The sequence below is a fragment of the Perognathus longimembris genome, chromosome 3, assembly GCF_023159225.1.
Source record: "Perognathus longimembris pacificus isolate PPM17 chromosome 3, ASM2315922v1, whole genome shotgun sequence".
Lineage (NCBI taxonomy): Eukaryota > Metazoa > Chordata > Mammalia > Rodentia > Heteromyidae > Perognathus > Perognathus longimembris.
Genome location: NC_063163.1, coordinates 57,459,107 through 57,477,357, shown reverse-complemented (window position 1 = coordinate 57,477,357; position 18,251 = coordinate 57,459,107). Strand labels below are relative to the sequence as shown.

Genomic DNA, 18,251 nt, shown 5'->3' with positions numbered 1-18,251 from the left:
TTCGCCGCTACGCACCCCCATCGGCCAGCGTCGGGGTCCCCGCCCCAGGTGCCCGCTACAGCCTGGAGGGATCTGACAGGAGCAGATCGGCGAGGCGCAGGTGGCCGATCTTCTTCACCTCGCCCAGGGCGGTGCGCAGCTCGTGCGCGGGCGGGCAGTGCAGCCGGCGCGCCAGCTCGCGGAGCACCGCGGCCCGCTCGCTGAGACGCGCGGCCAGCACGAAGGGGAAGCCGAAGCGCGCGCGGTACTGCGCGTTGAGCTCCGTCAGGCGCCGCCGCTCGTCCGCGCCCAGGCTCGTCAGGCCCGCGCTGCTCTGCTCTCGTTGAGACTCTGCTGTGAGCGTGCCCTGCTGTTGCTCGCGACCCGCCAGGTCCGGGTGGCAACGCAGGATGCCCTCCTGGCCTGCGGAGAAGCAGAGACGACCAGGCTGGAGCTGGGTGGAGGGCGCGCGGCGCTGCAGGGGGGGCCGCGGGGATGCGGCCTGCAGAGCCGGCCCGGTGGGCAACCCCGCCCAAGCCTGGAGGAGGCCGAGAGAGAGAAAGGCTGGGTCCCTCCTGCAACCCCCAGGGGTTGCCTCCGGGACCCCGTTGCTCCTCGGTCCCCGCTAACTTTCGGGCCCGGTCCGGACACAGGGGTGGGGCAGGTTTGTTCTTTGAGACCTTGAGGCTCGGGGAGTGGAGGGGAGAAGGGGCGGCCGCCGAGGCTCGGAATTTACAACCTGTTTCGGAGAGAGCGAGGACGGGCGATAAGGGAGCCCGAGCTGTGCCTATCTTTTCAAAGTCCTCTTTGCTCTCAGGGGGGCTTTGATGTTGAAAGGGGCCGGACGCGAGGGCCCGAAGACTTCCTGCCAAGCCGGGGAATGGGTTTCGTTCTGCTCCGAAGGAGCACCGGGAGGGGCGGGGTGGCTCCGGGGGGTGGGGGTGAGGGGTATCATCTGGGGTGGGGGACATGGCAAATACATGCCCAAGACTTTGTGACCCGAAGTGTGAGAGTTCTGGATTTCCCACCTTTCCAGCCTGAATCGCACCGCCTTTTTAATATAAGTGGCTTTCCTCTTTTTAGGAAAATGACGCCCACCCACCACCCGCCTTGTTGGCGACTCTGAGTGTGTGTGTGTGTGTGTGTGTGTGTGTGTGTGTGTGTGTGTGTGTGTGTGTGTGTGATCCCTTTTCTTAGATCACAAAGAGCCGGTTTTCAATGAAGAAAGCTTCTCCTAGATTTAAAATCAGAAAGCTTTTTGGTGTGACATCTGAGATTGGAATTCCTAACCCAGGGGATTTCCTTGAGCCCTGTTCAATCACTTTACTTCACTCTAGGGAATTGAACTTTCCAGGTGAGGCAAGCTCTCAGCTAGGGTAAGCTTCACCACGAGGACAACACCGAGGGCAACACCTTCCTCGCTGAGTAGCTGTGAGGATTAGAGGCCCATCATTTATCTCCAGCAGAGGGTCTGGTGCCCACAAACATAACTCGCTGTTACTTGTGTAGTAAAGCCTGGAATGGAATTGAGGTGCCACAGGAAGTACCTGGCTCTTCCTGACTCAAGAAGACTAGTAGGAATACGTGAGTGGTTCTGCTGATAACAAGAAACAAATGAAAACATTCTTGAATAAATGATATCTCAATGAAACCAAAGATCTTAAAAAGAACTAATAATTATGATGTAGTCTTCTCATTCTCACATCTTATAGTCTCCCCCCTTCCCCCGAAATAAAAGGGTGTAAGACTTATGCCACAGAACTCACAGGACCAAAGTCCCCAGAGCTAGGAGGGAAGAGGAGGGTGAGATCTCCAGGGGGAGGATTTAGGGAGTCCTCTGAGAAGGTGATCAAGGTGACCACCCAGGCACTAGGCTGACTGCCCTGAGACCTCCACACCAACACAGAAGTGGCTTCCAGGGACCTGACACTCCCTGAAAGGTCAAAGGGTATTCAAAGCAAATCCCAAGCTGGCGGCTGTGGCTCACATAGGGAATCCTCGCTGCTCAGGAGGCTGTGATCTGAAGACTGTGACTCAAAGCCAACCAGGCAGAAAAGTCCCCAAGTAACCAGCAAAAAGTCAGATGTAGAGCCATGGCTCAAGTAGTAGAGTGCCAGCCTTGAGTGAAAAAGCTAAGGGACAGTGTCAGGCCTTCAATTCAATCTCCAGTCCTGGGCATAAAAAACAAAACAAAAAATTAAAAAACAACAACAACAACCTATGTCCCCAAGAATCCCAGTTCACTAACACCATTGTTAGGGAACCCCTCTTCTGGGTGCCCTACCATCCAGCGTCAACAGACAGGAATAATTCATTCCCTCTCCCTGAGTCCAGCCTCCTCAGGAGTAGTGTGAAAATGTGGGTGCTAAATTTCCCACCTTGGGGAGTGGGCATGGGGTTGTCCATGCCACGAGGCTCAGCACCCCTTCTCCCCCACATCCGCCAAATGAACCAGGAACATAGGGGCCTGGGGGGGGGGGGGGGGAAGAAGGGACTATGCATTCTGACTGCCTTTGCCCAGCATAGGAAAGACCACCCCAAAGTCCTCTTCATTCACTTTCAAAGCTGCTCCTCCTTCCCCTTGCCCAGTTAGGGGGCTCCAACCCCCTATTTATTGCTCTCTCTAGACCAGTCCAAGCGTTGGGGAGTCCTTTGGTGTGTATGTGTGTGGGGTGACCTCTCACCTCCCCTGCCAGTTCCTCCCTCCCAATCCCTCCCCCGGGGGTGCAGTGCACACACCAGGCCTGCCTCCTGCCCTTCTAGCCCTTGTACCTCACTTCTGACTCCCCCTAGGGTTTATCTCCCCTCTTGAAAGCGTCACCCGCCCCAGGTTAATGTTTGCCTAGGACAGAACATGTGTTTTCCACTCTTGAGAGGAGGGAGAAGAGAAAGGAGGACACTAAAAGGGCTGAGCAAAGGGCAGAAGAAAATAGACTTTAAAAAAAGAGGAACTGAAATTTACACACACACACACACACACTTTTCCACACCACAGAACAAGTAGGTGTGGTAGGTGATAATACCTTGGTTACCCAGATGAAGTAGAAGCATACTTGCCCCAGCGCAAGACCTCACCTGCTTTATCCCAAACCACTGATCTCTCAGCTACTACAGGATGGTGTTATAGTGTCAGCCCACAGCAAGGAACCCATCAGCTCACACCAGCATCATATCCCCGGCTACCCCCGGCAGAGGCCACAAACTCCAGAGGGAGGCTAGAGTTTGTGAACCATCTTTTTGTATCCTCAAAGGCTCTCCACCTCAATGTCCAAGCTCTCCCATGGTGCTTAGAGCATGTTCCTGCTCTGAGGCTGTTCTTCAGTCCTTCCTGAAATTGTGTGTGTGTGTGTGTGTGTGTGTGTGTGTATGTATGTACATACCCATACTCAGGCATTGTCTGTTGGCTGTTTTGCTCAAGACTGATATAGCACCACTGGAGCCATACCTCCACTTCCGGGTTTTTTGGTGGTTAATTGGAGTTACAAGTCTCATGGACAGCTGGGCACTAATGGCTCATGCCTTTGAATCCTAGCTACTCAGGAGGCTGAGATCTGAGGATCATGGTCCAAAGCCAGCCCAGGCAGGAAAATCTGTTAGACTCTTATTTCCAGTTAAGCACCAGGGAACCAGGAATAGAGATGTGGCTTAGAATGATAAAGTGCTAGCCTTGAGCAAAAAAGCTCAGGGACAGAGCCTGAGTTCAAGTCCCATGACTGACCAAAAAATCAAAAACAAAAAAACAAGGTTTCTAAGCTTTGAGGCACGATCTTCAGATCTCAGCCTCCTGAGTAGCTAGGATTACAGGCATGAGCCACAGTCTCTGGATTTTCTAACTCTGTCACATCTAGAGACATCATTGTGGATGTGTATTATCTGATGAAAACACAGGACTGGAATTTGCACTTAGAGGGTACCTGGCAGAGCCTGCCTCAGGTTCCCATAGTATAAGGAAAGACAGACAATAGTGGCCACTGACCAATAGAACCCTGTAACTGGACAGTCCTCTTGCCTGCCTGTATCTGTACTCAATTGTGCATTCTCTTAAATGGAACCATCACTGGTCTGCTGTTAGCCGAGATCAATCTTTGCACTATGTGTGGAAATCAATCCCTCTTCCCTTCTCAAAGACGTTGCTTCTGCCATTTCAGATACCCCTTCCTCCATCGCCTCCATCTTCAGCCCCCCCCCCACACACCGTGCCTTACAATCATTCAGCCCAGAAGCAAAATTAAAGCCTTTCCAGGATGCCCTACTGTCCTATCATCTCTCCTTATTTCTCTGCTCCTCCTCTTTTCTGGGCACAGGCCTTGGCTTCCCCGCCTCTCCCCAGGGGCCCCGTGTCCAGGTTCCAGCTCCACCTGCAACCCAGATGCACCAGTCTAAGGTCTAAATGGCAGACAGGGTGGCTGAGCACAAAGACCATGTCTCAATCATGCTCATCTTCTTCTTCTTCTTCTTCCTGTGTGGAGGTTTTGAGGCACAGCCTTGCTATAGGCATGTGTAACCATGCCTGGAACATTCTCTTTCTTTCTAACCTCTAGAGAACATGCCAGATAGTTGGCCTTCTCTCCTCTGCTTTTGGAGATGTTGCTTGCCTCCTTTTAGCTTGCTCTGCCAGGTTAATAATAGTGAAATGAGCCAGCATGGAGGCTCCTGTAATCTTAGCTACTCAGGAGGAGAGTGGAGGATCCTGGTTTGAAGCTAGCCAAGGCAAACAGATCAGAGAGACCGTTATCTCCAATTAACCAGCCAAAAGCCAGAAAGGGAGTGTGGCTCAAGTTGTAGAATGCCTTACCTTGAAAGATAAAGCCAAGTGAGAACATAAGGCCCTGAATTCAAGCTCCAATATCTGCATACACACACACACACAAATGAATAATAACCAACTGCTCAGAATGCAGCACTCACGGCTCTTCCCTTCTCTATTCATGCAGATTCACTAAGTGTTCCCATCCAATTTTATAGGCTTTTGTTTGTTTCCTTCATTGTTTTGATGGTAAGGGGATTTGAACTCAGGGCTTTTTACTTCCTAGGCAGGTACTCTACCACTTGAGCCATGCCCCAACTCCTTTTTATTTTAGTTATTTTTTCAGATAGGCTCTCACATGCTTGTCTGGGACCACCTCCCCCTTGGCTTTCTGATTGAAAAGGAGTCTAATGTTTTCTCTCAGACTGGCCTCAACCTGTGATCCTCTGGGTTTCCACCTCCAGAGTTGCTGGGCTTCGAGGTGTGAGCCAGCATGGTGGGTGTATGATTTTTTGTTGTTTTTTTTGACCAGTCCTGGGGCTTGGACTCAGGGCCTGAGCACTGTCCCTGGCTTCTTTTTGCTCAAGGCTAGCACTCTGCCACTTGAGCCACAGCGCCACTTCTGGCCGTTTTCTGTATATGTGGTGCTGGGGAATCGAACCCAGGGCCTCATGTATACAAGGCAAGCGCTCTTGCCACTAGGCCATATCCCCAGCCCCGGGTGTATGGTTTTAAATGCCATCATTTGGGCATGACACCCAGATCTATTTAGCCCTTAGCTTGCTGTCCACCTTAAGATCCACTTTCATTTGGATGTCTGTAAGGCAGCTCCGACTTAAAGCTTCCTTTCCCATTCCAACTTCTCAGTTCTAAGTCCTCTTCACCTCAGAGAAAGTCATCATTTCCCATACTCATTTGCTCAGAATAAAAGCATAGGAGTTATTCTTCATTTCTTTATTTTGATCCACCACTACCACTAAATACGTACACGCCCCCCCCCACCCCAAACTGCTGACTTTAACATCTATTCCAGGAATTCTGAGATTTCTCTACAGATCTCATCCCAGTCCAAGTAGCTTTGTCTTTCTCACTTTCTCAACAGTGATAGCCCTGGACTGGCTCTTCCTGTGTCTCATGTGGCACCCACATGACTTTTCTAAAACCCACGGCTATCACACAGCAAAAGGAAAGAAATAGCAGTGTGTGTGTGTGTGTGTGTGTGTGTGTGTGTGTGTGTGTGTGTGTGTGTGTGTGTGCTGGGAATGGAACTCAGGACCTTGAACATGTTAGGCAGCCTCACCACCACTGAGCCTCAGTCCTAGCTCTCAAACTCTGTTACTCCTATGAAGTGCGTGACCTGACCCTCATCTACTTCCACCATCGCCTACTGTCCTCTGCCCTTCATTTTTCTTTAACCACCTTGCACTTGCTGTGCATTCAAACTGTCTAATTCACACCTATCTCAGGATCTCCCCCCTTCCTCCCTCTCTTTCCTTCCTCTTTCCCTCCCTTCCTCCCTTCTTCCTTCCCTTCACCCACCCCACTCCTTTTCTCTCTTTTTCTTTCCTCCCATCTTCTTTCCTTCCTTCCTTTCTTCTTTCCTTCCAGGCCAGTACTGAGGCTTAAACTCAGAGCCTCACACTCTAGCTTTTTTGCTCCAGGCTGGTGCTCTACCACTGGAGCCATATCGCGACTTCCAGCTGTCTGCTGGTTAATTGGAGATAAGATTCTCATGGACTTTCCTGTTTGAGCTAGCTTCAAACCTTGATCCTCAGATCTCAGACTCCTGAGTAACTAAGATGATAGGTGTGAGCCACCAGTGCTCAGCTTTCATTTTTTATGGTACTGGGGTTTGGAATCAGGGCATTGCTCTATTTAAGACATACCTCATTGCAGACTTTTTGTTTCCTTAAAGTGACCTCATCTTCAATCTTGGTTTTCTTCTTCTTTAGCTCTAATTTTAAATTCTATTCCTTAAGAAAGACCTTCTTAGCTGGGCACTGGTGGCTCTCACCTGTAATTCTAGCTACTCAGGAGACTGAGATCTGAGGATTTAGGTTTGATGCTAGCCCAAATATGAAAATTATCTCCGATTAATCACTAAAAACCCAGAAGTGGAACTGTGGCTCAAGTGGTAGGGTACTACCCTTAAGGCCAAAAACTCAGAAACAGAGCCCTGACTCTGAGTTCAAGCCCCAGGACTGGCACACACACATGCACAAAGAAAAAAAAAGAAAGACAGTCCTTCCTTATCACAAATTTCCTGCGAAATATACATTTCCTTTTAACCTTTTTTAGAACCTGTAATAGTTATATTGACATGTTAATCCTACCCGTCTTTGCTAGAATTGAAGATCATTGAAAGTAGAGACTAGTTTTGCTCACTGTTCAGTGCCAGACGATGCCTGGGCATAGGTAGTAGACACTCTGATGTATCTGGTAGAGTGCTGGTGTACCATATTTACCAAACTATATGCCAGTCTTGAGAAGGAGTGTTATCTTTTCTTGGCCGAATAAACATATATCTGTTTATTTATTTACTTAGTGCTGGGGATGGGTCCCAGGGCCTCACACATGCTAGGCATGCACTCTGCCATGGAGTCCATCCAAGCCATAGTAACATAGTTCAATAGTATGATTAAACCTCTGATAGTCTGTATTCTAAGGAAAGTATTAACATCTAATTTCTTCATTAATTTACCAAATATTTTCTCTAATAAGTTGGAGGTATTTTTTTGTTTTTGTTTCCCTTTGTTTTTATTGCTAGTAGAACTTGAACTCAGGGACTGGGTGCTGTCCCTGAGCTTTTCTGCTCAAGGTTAGCACTCTCTACCACTTGGAGTCAAAGCTCCACTTTTTTAGGTGGTAAATTGGAGATAAGAGTCCCACGTAGGGCTGGGAATATGGCTTAGCAGTAGAGTGCTTGCCTTGCATGCATGAAACCCTGGGTTCAATTCCATAGCACCACATATACAGAAAACAAGCTGTAAGTGGTGCTGTGGCTCAAGTGGCAGAGTACTACTAGCCTTGAGCAAAAAGAAGCCAGGGACAGTGCTCAGGCCCTGAGTCCAAGCCCCAGGCCTGGCAAAAAAAAAAAAAAAAAAGAGTGTCACATAGCCAACTGCTGGTCGCCCACACTTTTAACCCTAGCTACTCTGGAGGGTGAGATCTGAGGATCACAGTTTGATGCCAGGCCAGGCAGAAATGTCCTTGAGATTCTGATCTCTAATTAACCACAGAAAACCAAAAGTGAAGCTATAGCTCAAATTAGAGTTCTAGCCTTGAGCAGAAAAGCACCCAGGCCCTGAATCAAGCCCCAAGCCCCGCTTCCCCAGTCCCCACTCTCATTCCCGGGCCCCCCCCCCACCCCCACCTCTGCAAAACAAAACAAAACAAAACAAAACTCTCACAGAGTTTCCTGCCTGGGCTGGCTTTGAATCACAATCCTCAGATCTCAGTCTTTGACACCTGGCTTTCTGATAAATTTTAAGTAATGGCATTACTGCAATTCTCAAGTGCCACAAAGGGGTGATAGAGTGTTGCTTGCCTAGCATGGGCAAAACTCTCAGTTTTATCCCTAGCACCAAGGAGGGGAGGCAGGAGAGAAATAAAGGGACAGAGAGGGAGAGACAGAGACTTTTATTTGGGGAAGGAAGATGTGCTGGAGCTAGACCCCAACACAAATCAGCCTTGAAATGGTTTGAAGTGTGTGGTTCCTCACATGCACTCCAGCGTGCTTGCGCTCTACTTTCCTGGTTTCACCTTTAGTTGGTGGGAACTGATTCAACTAGAGCACCTGTGCCTTGAGCTGGAGCTAAATAGTAATCCTGTACTGCCATCTACTGGCCAGTTGCCATCACAGCATACCCAAGATGGTCACAACTAGCATACTAGAAACAGAATGTTCAGTTTCCCGTTAATGATGGACTTCCCATCTTTCCTTCCCCACCCCCCTCTGGTTTCTTCTTTCTTTAAAATTTTTTTTTGTGATGGTGCTGGGCTTGAGCTCAGGGCCTGGGCTTTGTCCCTGAGTGTCTTTTGCTCAAGGCTAGCCCTCTACCACCTGAGCCACAGTGCCACTTCCAGCTTTTTCTGAGTGGTTTATTGGAGATAAGAGTCTCATGGACTTTCCTGCTTGGGCTGGCTTTGAATCACAATCCTCATTAGCCTCCTGGGTAGCTAGGATTATAGACTTGAACCACTGGCTTTCTTTTGGTGTTTTTTTGTTTTTTTTTTTGGCCAGTCCTAGGCCGTGAACTCAGGGCCTGAGCACTGTCCCTGGCTTCTTTTTTTCTCAAGGCTAGCACTCTGCCACTTGAGCCACAGCACCACTTCTGGCCATTTTATGTATATGTGGTGCTGAGGAATCGAACCCAGGGCCTCATGTATACGAGGCAAGCACTCTTGCCACTAGGCCATATTCCCAGCCCCTTCTTTTGCTGTTTTTAAAAATACTATTAAAGGGCTGGGTAGAGTGGTAGGGTGATTGCCTAGCATACATGAAGCCCTGGGTTTGATTCCTCAGCACCACATAAACAGAAAAAGCCAGAAGTGGCTTTGTGGCTCAAGTGGTAGAGTGCTAGCCTTGAGCAAAAAGAAGCCAGGGACAGTGCTCAGGCCTTGAGTTCAGGCCCCAGGACTGGTTAAAAAAAAAAACCAGTACTAAAAAAAATTCTATGAAATCTATGGACTCAAGTTTTCTATGCAGATGTTCTACTATTGAGTCATTCCTTCACACACACCACCACCACCACCACCACCACCACCACCACCACCTTTTTGCTTTATTTTTAATTAGTCTTCCGTTTCTTCCCCAGCCAGCCTCAGACTACTGTCCAGTAGCTGTTAAACCTGGTTTGTTTGTTGAAATAGGAATCTTGTTAATCTTTCATTGGGGTTGGCCCAGAACCTATCTCTACCTTTGGAATAGCTGGAATTACAAATACGCACCACCATGTGCAGCTCAGATGGGAGGATGGATTCCTTAGGTCATTGAACAAATCCTTCACCAGGCATATATATATCCTATGCACTTTCCAAGGTCACCTTTAGTTGGAGAGTTCAAAGACTGTGTTACACCCATTTTGCTCCTTGTCTTGCAAAGACATAAGGTAGTCTATGCAATAAGCTCCATTTTGCCTGATCTTTTTGATAAATTCACAGTTTAGGATGCATAACTCAATGTCTTCACTGTGGGTAGCATGGGAAGTGACAATATCAAGTGATTTAGCATACCCATCCTCTCCCATATCGTGTGTGTGTGTGTGTGTGTGTGTGTGTGTGTGTGAGAGAGAGAGAGAGAGAGAGAGAGAGATGGTCCTGGGACTTGACCTCTGTACCTGGGTAATGTCCCTGAGCTTGCTTGCTTTATTTATTTATTTTTACTTAAGGATAGCACTCTAGAACTTGAGCCAAAACTCCTCTTCTGGCTTTTTTGGTGGTTAATTAGAGATAAAAGTCTCATGAACTTTTTTGCCAGGCTGGCTTCAGATCTCAGCCTTCTGAGCAGTTAGGATTACAGTTGAATTCTTGACTGCATTCATGAGGCTCTGGATTTTCAATAAAATAAATAAAGCCTATGCTCTCAAAAAATTTCAAGCATACAATAGATTATTATTAACTCATGTTAACACCTCAAACAATTGACTGTCTGAACAATGAAGCATAAAGCCTTGGGTGATATCAAGCATTAATGTTAACTCAGAGAATGAATGAGTGAATCCCTTAGAAATGATTCTGGACTTTTGTTTTGGATTCTCTGAAAAATTCTTCAAAAGCCATTGAGTAGCTCTTGAGGCATGGCTCCAGGGGTAAAGCACTTGCTTATCAAGCCTGAGATGGAGTTCAAACTCCAGTACTGCCCAAAACAAAAACAAAACCTTTGAGGCTGGCTATCAGTTACTAGAAATCTAGTGCTGCTGCCACTTTCTAGTTGCGTGGCTTTCCTTAAGTTACTGAATTTCTCTGTGCCTCTGTTTTCACTTCTGTAAAGTGGGGAGAATAATAATAATGCTATTTATGTTCAAGGGCTACTAAAAGGCTGAAACAAATTCACAACTGTGAAACTCACAGAACACAGTGGAGAAAAAAGTACTACTAATGCTAGAGGTATCTATTTATTACCCAAACTGGGACTTTAACTCGGGGCCTTGTGCTCTTTTGCTCAAAGCTGGCTTTCTACCACTTGAGTCATACCTCCATTTCCACCTTTTTTTTTTAGAAAAAATGGAGCTAAGAGTCTTACTTTCCTACCTGGGCTGTCTTTGAACTGCAATCCTCTGATCTCAGCCTCCTGAGTAGCTGGGATTACAGGGGTGAGCTGCTTGTTTGTTTATCCTGATAGAAGCAATAATCAGGCAGGGGCTGGGGATATGGCCTAGTGGCAAGAGAGCTTGCCTCCTATACATGAGGCCCTGGGTTCGATTCCCCAGCACCACATATACAGAAAAAAACGGCCAGAGGGGGCGCTGTGGCTCAAGTGGCAGAGTGCTAGCCTTGAGCAAAAAGGAAGCCAGGGACAGTGCTCAGGCCCTGAGTCCAAGGCCTAGGACTGGCCAAAAAAAAAAAAAAAAAAGAAATAATCAGGCAAACATTTTAAAGATGGTTGCCCCGTGGCTTTGGAGAATCTCTATCTTCTCTCACTTCCCTGTCAGACATCATAAGCTTGGACTCTGATAACCCACAGACATCTTCCTCACCCCACAGGCTTTGGGCTGCAAAGCTGGATGACATCCCCCCTCAGTCAGTTAGAGCTGGGCTGTTTCTGTCAATCTTGGGTCCAGGGACTCCAAGCCTGTCATCTCCCTTCACGTCAGATGGCTTAGTAGAAGCCAAACACCAGTGGCTCATGCCTGTAATCCAAGCTACTCAGGAGGCTGAGATCTAAGGATCCCAGTTCAGACAAATTGAGAGAATCTTACCTCTAATTAACCAGCAAAAAGCCAGGAATGGAGGAGTGGCAGCAGGGTAGGGTGGCAGCAGAGAGAGAAAAAGCTTGGGTAAGGATGGACCTGCATCTGTTTCTGTCCCATGGACTTTAGCCCTTCGTCCTCTGCTCCTCTTAGACACACCTATGCTGAATTAAAGTTACTCCTTCATTTCTAAGACCTTCCTGTGGTGTCAGGTGACCATCAGAGCCCCACAGCCCATGCTGATGTGAGCCCTCCGTTTCTTGGTTCTTCTATGGGACAGAGAGCTACAGGCCTCTCCCTGCCTCACCTAGCTGTCTTATGGAGGATCGCTCCTGTGTGAGCTGGCTCTTGCCCCTTATCCTTGTTCCTTGATGGTATGTCAGGCCCTCCACAGGGCATAGGACAAGCTGTGAGCCACACACTGCTAATCCCTGGCCTCTGGGCCTCTCTCCTTTCCTCCCCCTACCAATCCTTTTTCTGTCAGTCATTGAGCTTGAACTCAGGGCCTGGGTGCCGTCCCTGAGTTCTTTTTGCTCAAGGCTAGCACTCTACCACTTCGAGCCACAGCTCCATTTCTGGTTTTCTGGTGGTTAGAGATAATAGTCTCACAGACTTTCCTACCTGGGCTGGCTTTGAACTGTGATCCTCAGATCTCAGACTCCTGAGTAACTAGGATTATAGGCATGAGCCACTGGCACCCAGCTTCCTTCCCTTTCTCTGTCTCTGTGTCTCCTCTTTTCCTTTCAATGGGATCTATGTAGCCCAGGCTGGCCTTGAACCTGCCACCCTCCTGCCTCCACCTCTGGTATGCTGGGATTACAGACATGCACCCAGGAGCCTCTAGATCTTGGTGGAGCTGTGTTTCTCAGCCACACATCTCAGTCACTAAATCTTCCCAAATCACCATCTTCTCTTCTCACCTCACCACTAGGAATGCCTCAATCTTCTCTCTCCCCAGAAGAAATAACAATGTGTTTTATTTTCTCCAGAGGGATCTCCTCAGTTTTGCTTCTCTCCCCTTCATTCCCTCAGGGAGTTACTGATCTGAATGCATTAATTTCCCTTGTAGTCCAAAAGGCTCTTTCTTTTTCTTCTTCTTTTTTAATATAAAAGTGGCAGTCCCTTGCGCTTTTCCCTAAGCTCCTAAGATCCCCTAATATCACATTGTCTCCTCATTTGCATGCAGGACACTGCAGAAGACCACAGTAGGTGGCCTGAGCCACAGTGGGTGGGCCTCAGCCTGACCTTTGCTCAGTCATTGGCTCACTCTCAGCCTTTTCACCCTGTGACCTTGCAGCTCTAATATTTACCAGGGACTTCAGCACAGCTCACACAGACTCTTATTTATTTATTTATTTATATTATTAGACTTACATTTTGTACTGTTCTATACTGTACTGGGCTTGGATGCAAGGCCGGGGTAACTGTCCCTTAGCTTGTTCACTCAAGGCTGGTGTTCTACCACTTGAGCCACAGCTCCACCTCTAGCAATTTGGTGGTTAATTGGTGATAACAGTCTCACAGACTTTTCTGCCTGGGCTGGCTTTGAATCATGATCACAGCCTCCAGAGTAGCTAGTATTATATAGGTTTGAGTCATGCAGCCTGGCCCACACAGATTCTTTCCATCCTCCAGAAGCCTAGGGCCTCATTTGCACTAGATCCTGGTTTACTAAATCTCAAGGTATCTGCTGAACTTTCTACTGAAACAGCTACAAAAACTTGGCAAGTATAAGCAACTAGATCAAGCTATTTGAAAACATCCCGAGAAGAGCATTAGAAAGCCTTTGCCTTTCCAGAGAGTCTCCTGACAGAAGCCTTACCTGACTGTGGAAGAGCATCAATAAAAGCAAAGAAATGCTTTTCCAGATCTTCTAGGTCAGAGAACGGACGCTGGGACCAGACAGCAGCTGCAACCAGAGGACATCGTTCAATGACGTTTCCAAACACATCCACAAATTCCCCGAAGTCCATAGAGTTGACCTTCGCCATGTCCATTGCTTATATTCAACGGGAGGCAGTTAGACATGCGATCTTCTTTCAGCTGAGCGAACAGACCTGCTTTACTTGGTGGTATTTGCCGAATGCACACACTTGGAATTATGCAATACCAGTTTTAGCATGTTTTCAATGCCTCTGAGAGCGCAATCAGAATACTTATGCAATGAATAAACACATGCATGACGGGACTAAACCCAAGGCCTTACACCTGCCAGGTGAGTACTCTACCCCTGAGCTCCATTCCCAACCCAGGCTCAAGGTCATGAGCCAGGGTAAAGAGACCTCTGTAAGGAGACTGTCTCCAACCAAGCTGTTCTTGTAATCAAAGCCAGTAGGAGCCATATTTCACCTCCCCATTCCTGCCAGATAGACTGTTGGTGTCTTTAACATTCTATTTTGATGATCAGTGGTTTCAACTCAGGGTCTTGCTAGGCAGGCTTGCTATCACTTGAACTACAACTTTAGTCCTTTTTGTTTTAGTTATTTTTCGAACTTGTCATCACTTCATGCCTACACAGGTCTAACTCATAAGAGCTACTTACAATTCCAGTTTAACTGGGATGACAGGTGTATGCTACCATGCCCAGTTCTTTTTTTTTTTTTTTTGCCACTCCTGGAACTTGAACTCAGGGTCTGGGCTCTGTCCCTGAGCATTTTTACTCAAGGCTAGCACTCTACCAATTGAGCTACAGCTCCATTTCTGGGTTTTGGGGGTTTGGGAGGTGATTAACTGGAGATGAGCTTTCATCTCCTGAACTTTCCTGCCCTGGCTGGCTTTGAACCACAATCCTCAGATCTCAGCCTCCTGAGTAGCTAGGATTACAGGTGTGAGCCACCAATGCCCAACACCATGCCCAGTTCTCAATTGAAAAGAAGTCTCATGAATTTTTCTGCCCAGGCTGGCTTCAAACTGTGATCCTCCTTATCTTTGAGCCCCAAGTAGCTACAAAGATTACAGGCACTAATGCCTAGCTCCAACTTGGGTTCTAATCTCGGTCCCAACTTGTGCCACCTGGCATGTGCTAAAGTGTGGGACATCTTTGTACATCATAAAATCAGGATAATGGGCTGGGAATATGGCCTAGTGGCAAAAGTGCTTGCCTCATATACATGAAGCCCTGGGTTCGATTCCCCAGCACCACGTATATAGAAAATGGCCAGAAGTGGTGTTGTGGCTCAAGTGGCAGCGTGCTAGCCTTGAGCAAAAAGAAGCCAGGGACAGTGCTCAGGCCCTGAGTCCAAGGCCCAGGACTGGCCACAGAAAAAAAAAATCAGGATAATAATCATTTCTAGCTTCTTAGGAGGCTGAGATCTGCAGGATCTTCCTGACAGTTTTTTCTACTTAGGGCTGGTGCTCTACCACTCGAGCTACAACTCTACTTCTGGCTTTTTTGGTGGCTAATTGGAGATAAAGTCTCATGGACTTTCCTGCATGGGCTGGCTTTGAACCATGATTCTCAGATTTCAGTCTCCTGAGTAGCTAGGATTACAGATGTGAGTCACCAGCACTCAACTCCATGAAGGATTTGCACAAATAGTCCCATAGCTGTCTCCAGCTTTTCCATCCCCTTCATCCTCTAGCAAAATGGTGAGATTCAGTTTACTCAAGGACTGACCCATGCAGCATCTACCATGTCAGATGAAGACTGGGGATAGGTGTGGACCGGTTTCTCTAGACTCCCTTCCCCTATCTCGGACCCATACTGCTATACTATCAGCCTACCCAGACTTAGAGTGCCCTCTATCCTATCCACCAGCTACAGTAAGTGAGAGAGGAAGCAGGCAAAAGCTGAGAAGGTGGAGCCTCCATTCTTTATTGCTTCTAGCCCTGCGCTGTTCTGCATGGCCCCCACGCCATTACTTTCTTGGATATCTGCATGTTGAGATCCAAACTAGGGTTGTTCTCAAGCCTCCTCCACAGGAGGATTCATATCTGAATCTGCGAGTTGAAGCTGCTCAGGGCAATGCTGCTTACATGGTGGGAAGAACTGTGCTTCTGACAGCACTGAGTTTTGTGCACATGGAATCACAATCACGTCTGAGCTTTCCTCCACCAGACCAAGGACCTAACCACCACTGTTGTGTCTATCCATAGTAATGGAGCCCTAAAAAATCAACTAACATATGAACCTTTGGGGGTGGGTATGTGGGAGTACTGGGGCTTAAACTGAGGGCCTTGTGCTCTCATTCAGCTTTTTTTTGCTCTGCCACTAGAAACTCACCTCCCCTTCCAGCTTTTTTGCTGGTTAATTGGAGGTAAGAGCCTCTCAGATCTGTTTACTTGGGCTGGCTTTGAACCTTGATCTTCAGATCTCAGCCTCCTGAGTAGCTAGGATTACAGGCATGAGCCACCAGGGCCTGGCAAAGCTCTGGTTGTTTTTGAGTTTTATATGTACTGACCTAGACCTCAATCCTTTCATTTCTATTTTCCATGTAGCCAGTATGACAGGTGTGTGTCACCATACCAGCCTTTTCTAGTCCAGTTGGAGTCTCAATATCTTTTATGCCTGGGCTGATATGGAACCTCAAAACTTTCGATCTCTGCTTCCCAAGTAGCTAAGATAATAGGTACCTATCTTAGAGTGTGTTTGTTTTTGTTGTTGTTGTTTTTGTGCCAGTTCTGGGACTTGAACACAGAGCCTGGGTGCTGTCCCTGAGTTTCTTATACTGAAAGCTCACATTCTGCTACTTGGGCTGCAGCTCCACTTGCAGCTTTTGGGGTGGTTAGTTGGAGATAAGAGTCTCATGAACTTTCCAGCCACGGCTAGCTTTGAATCACAATCTTCAGATCTCAGTCTCCTGAGTAGCTAGAATTGCAGGTGAGAGCTAGCTAGAGGAAGACAAATTCCTTTCCTATGCATATATTCTTCTATTTCTTTTGGTAGTGGTGGTGATGGTGTGACTGGGGTTTGAACTCTGGGCCTCAAGTAACTTGAGGTTCTTAAAAGCCCAAAAGTCATCAGGAAAAGCTGTGTGTGATGATATGCATCTGTCACTCCTGCTGTGGTGGGAAATGTAAACAGGAAGATTCAAGCTGGCCTGGGCAAGAATGGAAGGCTGTATTTCAAAAAATAACCAGCTCAAAAGGGGCTGGACTCAAGCAGTAGAGCATCTGCCAAGAGCACGTAACCCCTAGTTCAAACCCCAGTACAATGAAATAAAGGAACAAGAAAAAGAACACCTAAGTCTTGAATAAATGAAATAATCTGCATTGAGTGTTGTTTTCCTTTCAAACCAGTGGATTGGCCTTTTTGCTACTTAATAGGTATTTGACTGTTCAGAGGGCAAGAAATAAGAAAGTCGGGCCTGATGCCTGAGAATTGGTTTAGAAACAGTGGTACTCGGGTGCCACCTGCTGGCAAGATCTTTACATGGTGCTGGTGGAAAGGGCTGTTTAGCAAACACCAACTTCTCTGAAAATTAGTATTTGGAAATGATGTCTATGTCATGCTAAAAATAGCCAGTGATGACAGGGACACATTTGACCCAAGTTAAGGTCAAATAGTGGCTCACACCTTTAATCCTAGTTACTCAGGAGAGATCTTCCAGTTTGAAGCCATCTCCAGGAGAAATGGTCATGAAACTCCTATCTCCAATCAACCCCAGGAAGCCAAAAGTGGAGCTGTGGCTCAAGTGGCAAAGCGCTAGCCTTGGGCAAAAAAGCTAAGAAAAGATCATGAGGCTTTGAGTTCAAGCCCCAAGTACTGGCACAGAAAGGGGGAAGGGGGAAGTTGTTAGGCCCAGTGATAAAGAACACCTGTGAACCACAGCCCATCCTGGCCTCTGAAACTATTCAAATGTCACTGAGTGAAAATAAAATATGGGCTGTACATTTACATGCACGTTGAAGTGAAGGAATTTCCGCTCCGTGCCAAACACACAGGGAACAAACAAACATGCTGGATATCAGATGGGTTTGGGGTTTTGAGTTGTTTTTTTTTTAAATCACTTTGAGAGTTTTTACAAACACACAATGTATTCACAGAATGTATTTATGATTCACACATACTTTCTACTCACAGTTTGATGACATGCTAACAAATCTGCCTGATCGACCACCTCAAATGAGGTGGAGGGAAGGAATTTCATGTATGATAGATACATAATGTCAGAATTCAAAAAGTCTCAGTTTTACCAGGTGCTGGTGGCTTACACCTATAATCCTAGTATACGCAGAAGGCCGAGATCTCAAGATCACAGTTCAAAGCTATCCCAGGCAGGAAAGTCTGTGTGACTCTTCCCTCCAATTAACTACTAAAAATCCCAGGAGTAGAGCTATGGCTTAAGTGGTAGAGCACTAACTTCGAGCAAAATAGTTCAGAGACAGTGCCCAGTATTGGAATTTGAACTCAGGGTCTCAGCTTGAGTTGCTTGCTCAGCTAGTGCTCTATCACTTGAGCAAAGTCTCCAGCCCTGATTTTTTACTTTTAAAGATGAAGTCTTGCAGACTTTTCTATTCATGCTGGCCTTGAACTGTGATCCTCTAGGTCTTATGCTCCTGAGTAGCTAGGATTGCAGGCATGAGCCACCAGCTTCTAATCTGGTTTCATTGTTCATTTATTTTTATTCCAGTACTAAGGCTTGAACTCAGGGTCTCCTCACATTCTCACTTGA

The 18,251-nt window shown here is 47.2% G+C and overlaps 1 protein-coding gene across 1 annotated transcript; it reads right to left on the bottom strand.

Moving 5' to 3' along the window:
* Window positions 1-55: 55 nt before the first annotated feature.
* On the bottom strand, window positions 56-13,634 carry Urad (ureidoimidazoline (2-oxo-4-hydroxy-4-carboxy-5-) decarboxylase). Its single transcript, XM_048340833.1, has 2 exons — window positions 13,460-13,634; window positions 56-402 (listed from the first exon to the last, which is right to left on the bottom strand). Exons 1-2 carry the CDS (start codon window positions 13,632-13,634, stop codon window positions 56-58), a joined length of 522 nt encoding a protein of 173 aa, XP_048196790.1.
* Between the last annotated feature and the right edge of the window lie 4,617 nt (window positions 13,635-18,251).

Bases quoted from the DNA above. Each gene is read 5' to 3' on its own strand.
- Urad (XM_048340833.1), bottom strand. From the start codon at position 13,634: ATGGACATGGCGAAGGTCAACTCTATGGACTTCGGGGAATTTGTGGAT. The intron at 403-13,459 runs GTAAGGCTTCTG...GCTTCTCCGCAG, and splicing joins TGATGCTCTTCCACAGTCAG to GCCAGGAGGGCATCCTGCGT.